The sequence below is a fragment of the Rutidosis leptorrhynchoides genome, chromosome 2, assembly GCF_046630445.1.
Source record: "Rutidosis leptorrhynchoides isolate AG116_Rl617_1_P2 chromosome 2, CSIRO_AGI_Rlap_v1, whole genome shotgun sequence".
Taxonomy (NCBI): domain Eukaryota; kingdom Viridiplantae; phylum Streptophyta; class Magnoliopsida; order Asterales; family Asteraceae; genus Rutidosis; species Rutidosis leptorrhynchoides.
In genome coordinates this window covers 603,853,003-603,856,717 of record NC_092334.1, presented here as the reverse complement: position 1 = coordinate 603,856,717, position 3,715 = coordinate 603,853,003, and the positions used below count along the sequence as shown (strand labels likewise).

At 34.9% G+C, this 3,715-nt stretch overlaps 2 protein-coding genes across 2 annotated transcripts; both read left to right on the top strand.

Moving 5' to 3' along the window:
- Positions 1 to 2,166: 2,166 nt before the first annotated feature.
- On the top strand, positions 2,167 to 3,176 carry LOC139889961 (uncharacterized). The gene is made up of 3 exons (XM_071872870.1): positions 2,167 to 2,255; positions 2,349 to 2,683; positions 2,767 to 3,176. The coding sequence occupies exons 1-3, from the start codon at positions 2,167 to 2,169 to the stop codon at positions 3,174 to 3,176; spliced, it is 834 nt and encodes a 277-aa protein (XP_071728971.1).
- A 27-nt stretch (positions 3,177 to 3,203) lies between these two features.
- On the top strand, positions 3,204 to 3,689 carry LOC139889960 (uncharacterized). The gene has a single exon (XM_071872868.1). The coding sequence runs from the start codon at positions 3,204 to 3,206 to the stop codon at positions 3,687 to 3,689; it is 486 nt and encodes a 161-aa protein (XP_071728969.1).
- The last annotated feature ends 26 nt before the right edge of the window (positions 3,690 to 3,715 follow it).

Here is a 3,715-nt window from a genome sequence, read left to right as displayed (position 1 = left end):
GAAAAAGTCGAAGTTAAATGAATGTATGAAAACATTTCAAAATTTTTAAGATTCAACATTACAGATTTTTCTTATTGTGTCGAAATCATATAAAGATTAAGTTTAAATTTGGTCGAAAATTTCCGGGTCGTCACACTAGGGGGCAGAACAAGAAAGCGGACACACTAAGCAAATTGGCCGCTTTGGCCTTCGATCATCTGCGCAAAAATGTATGGTAGAAGTGTTAACAGAAAAATCCATTGATGAGAAAGTAATTGTTGCACCCATTGAGGAGGAAAACCTAAATTGGATGACACCATTGGTGAAATTCTTAACTGAGGGCGAACTTCCTGTGGACGAAAAAGAAGCATGGAAAGTTCGCATGAAAGCTCCCATGTATGCGTTAATCGAAGGTGTTTTGTATAGAAAATCTTATTTAGGGCCGAGCCTGTTGTGCATCGGACCTAATCAAGCTAAAGAGGTGCTCAGAGAAGTTCACGAGGGTTCTTGTGCTTTACACTCAGGATACAGAACAATTGCTGCAAAAGTGATGCACATAGGGTATTACTGGACCACCATTCACAGCGTTCACTGGCGGATCTTTGTTGGGACAAAAGAGGGCCATAGCCACCCTACAATTTTTAATTAGAACTACAGTATTATTATATGTAAAGGGTAAAAAAATATAGATAATTTATTAGCCCTCTTAAATTTGCATTTTTGATTTCCCTTTTTGAGAAGTGGAAAACCCAACCGTCCCCACCGTGTGACCGTCCCTTTTTTCACATCTATAAAAGTTTCCTTTTGTATCATTTTTTAAATAGTACAAGTCTGCAAAAACAAAAGCAATACATAAAGTGGTTTTCAAAAGAACAAGTGTTGTCACTACTTGTGTGTGTGTCAGTGTGTGGCTAGAGGCTAGTATCAATTGTCAAACATTCAAGATACCCCAAACTAGATAAAATACGGTATGTTTATATATATTTTATATTTTATATTTGATATTTTATATTGCATTTAGAATTTATGAATCTGGAAATCGTTTATGTTTTCTTTTTTATTTTTAATAGAACACTTTGTGTTTAGATCTTTTTAACATCATTAATCATTCAGTATATCATTCTTGTATAGTTGTATTTTTTTGGGTCATTGGGTGTACAGTAAGTGTTTAATTCTAATTGCTAAATATAATTAAAGGTTGTTATGTTGATTGTTGACAATTTGATTTATATATTTGTAAGTGTAGGAAAGCTTATTATGAATAAACAAAAATCTATTACCTCATTTTTCAAGAGAACCATAGATGATACAACAAATGTCGATAGCCAAAACAACAAACGATGTAAACCTTCAATAAGTGAGCATGAACAACAACAAAATCAACAAGAGCCACATGTTTCTGAATCTTCAAGGCCAAATATAGAAGTGGACCCTAATTATTTTGAAAGAGATCCCGGGAAGCGAGAACAAATATGGAGTTATCCGGTTGATAAACGAGAACAAGTAAGACGATTTTATTTGAATCAGGGACCTTATCAGATTCGTTTAGACCAGTATCCTACTAAAGGTACATCAACTAATCCTCGTAGATTTTGTTACTCTTGGTTTAGTAAATTTTCTAATTAGTTAGAATATTCTCCTACAAAAGATGCCGCCTATTGCTTTCTTTGTTACTTGTCTTGTGACAAGCCCGCTGTCCGAATAGGTGATGAGGCTTTTATTGTTAAAGGGTTTGATAAATGGAAAAAAGTTAATAATGGAATAAGATGTGCATTCGCCAAGCATATTGGTAGTTCACAACATAAAAATGCCTTACTTTTGTGCGAAAATTTGTTGAATTAAGCTGGACATATTGAAAATATCTTTGAGAAGCAGCGTTCAGAGTCGAAATTAGATAACCATCTACGTCTAAAAGCTTCAATTGATATTGTTCGTTGGTTGACATTTCAAGCTTGTGCTTTTCGAGGGCACGATGAATCAGTTAATTCAAGTAATCGTGGTAATTTTCTTGAACTTTTGAAGCTTTTAGCTTCTTACAATGATGAAGTTGCCAACGTTGTGTTGGAGAATGCTCCTTATAATTCAAAGTTCACTTCGGCGTCGATTCAATAAGAACTTTTAAAGATAATTGCCAACAAAGTTCGAAAACACATTCGTACGGAAGTTGGAGATTCTTACTTTTGTATCATGATTGATGAGTCACGCGATGAATCTAAAAAGGAGCAAATGGCTATAGTTCTAAGATTTGTTGATACAAATGGGGTATTAGTTGAAAGGTTCTTCGATTTGGTACACGTTCAAGATACCTCAGCAAAAACTCTAAAAAACAGTTTATGAGAACGACTTTCACATTATGAGTTTGATACTAGTAAAATACGAGGTCAAAGTTATGATGGAGCTAGTAACATGAGAGGGGAATGGAATGGATTAAAAGCTCTTGGTCTTAAAGATTGTCCTTATGCATATTATGTTCATTGTTTTGCTCACAGATTACAACTTGCTTTAGTTGCAGCCTCGAGAGAAGTTATTCCAATTCACCAGTTTTTCGAAAAGCTATCTTTTCTCATAAATGTGATTTGTGCATCTAGTAAACGTCATGATGAATTGCAAAAGGCAAAGGCTCTTGAAACTGAACGTTTATTGGAACTTAGTGAAATTGAAACGGGTAAAGGAGCTAACCAGGCGGGGACCCTAAAAAGAGCAGGTGATACTCGTTCGGGTTCCCATTATTCTTCAGTTTTTGCAGTTTGCTTGTAATGTTTAATCCTACTCGTGTTGTTCTTAAAGGAATAATTGAAGATGGATCTTGTTCTCAACAACGTGGAGATGCTGATACAGCTTACTGTTATACAAAATCATTTGAGTTCGTATTGATTTTACACTTGATGAAGGAAATAATGGGGAAGACTGAATTTCTTTCCCAAGCTTTACAAAAGAAATCTCAAGATATTATCAATGCCATGGATCTAGTTGCAGCAACGAAGGAAAGTTTTAATGAATTAAGAAATAATGGATGGGATTCTTTACTTGCACAAGTAAAAATATTCTGTGAGAAACACGAAGTAGAAATTCCTGATTTGAGTGCTCCATACAAGTCTGGTCGATATCGCCCTCGTCGACAAGATAATCATGTTACCTTTGAACATTATTATCGGGTAGACGTCTTCATTAGCACACTTGACAAAAAGTTGTTATAGTTGAACAATAGATTCAATGATCAAGCTATGGAGTTATTAACTCTTAGCTCCACTTTAGTTCCAAGAAAAGATTCGAAAGAGTTGAATATTGGTCATCTTTGTTCTCTAGTTGAGAAATACTATCCTGTAGATTTTACTGAGCATGAGAGGAACCAACTGAAATCTGAGTTAGAGCTGTTTAATATTGAGATGCCAAAGAATCCTAAGCTTAGTGGTGCATCAACTCTTGTTGAAGTATGTAGAGGTCTTGTGGAAACTGGGAAACACGAGAACTATAATATGTTGGACAGGTTAATTCGATTGATCTTAACGCTTCCCGTTTCAACTGCTACAATCGAGAGAGCATTTTCTTGGATGAAAATATGCAAGAATCGTCTTCGCAACAAGATGTCTGATGACTTTCTAGCGGATAATTTGGTTGTTTATATTGAACGAGAAATTGCTGAGAAGTTTGATTCAGATTCTGTTATCGATGATTTTAAAATGCTAAAAGGGCGTCGAGCCGAGTTATAATTATTTTTATTATAATATATATGACT

Excerpts from the sequence above, each read along its gene's own strand:
- LOC139889961 (XM_071872870.1), top strand. The coding sequence starts at position 2,167 with ATGATTGATGAGTCACGCGATGAATCTAAAAAGGAGCAAATGGCTATA. Across the intron at positions 2,256-2,348 it reads AATGGGGTATTAGTTGAAAG|TAAAATACGAGGTCAAAGTT; the intron begins GTTCTTCGATTT and ends GTTTGATACTAG. Across the intron at positions 2,684-2,766 it reads GGGGACCCTAAAAAGAGCAG|GAATAATTGAAGATGGATCT; the intron begins GTGATACTCGTT and ends TTGTTCTTAAAG.
- LOC139889960 (XM_071872868.1), top strand. The coding sequence starts at position 3,204 with ATGGAGTTATTAACTCTTAGCTCCACTTTAGTTCCAAGAAAAGATTCG.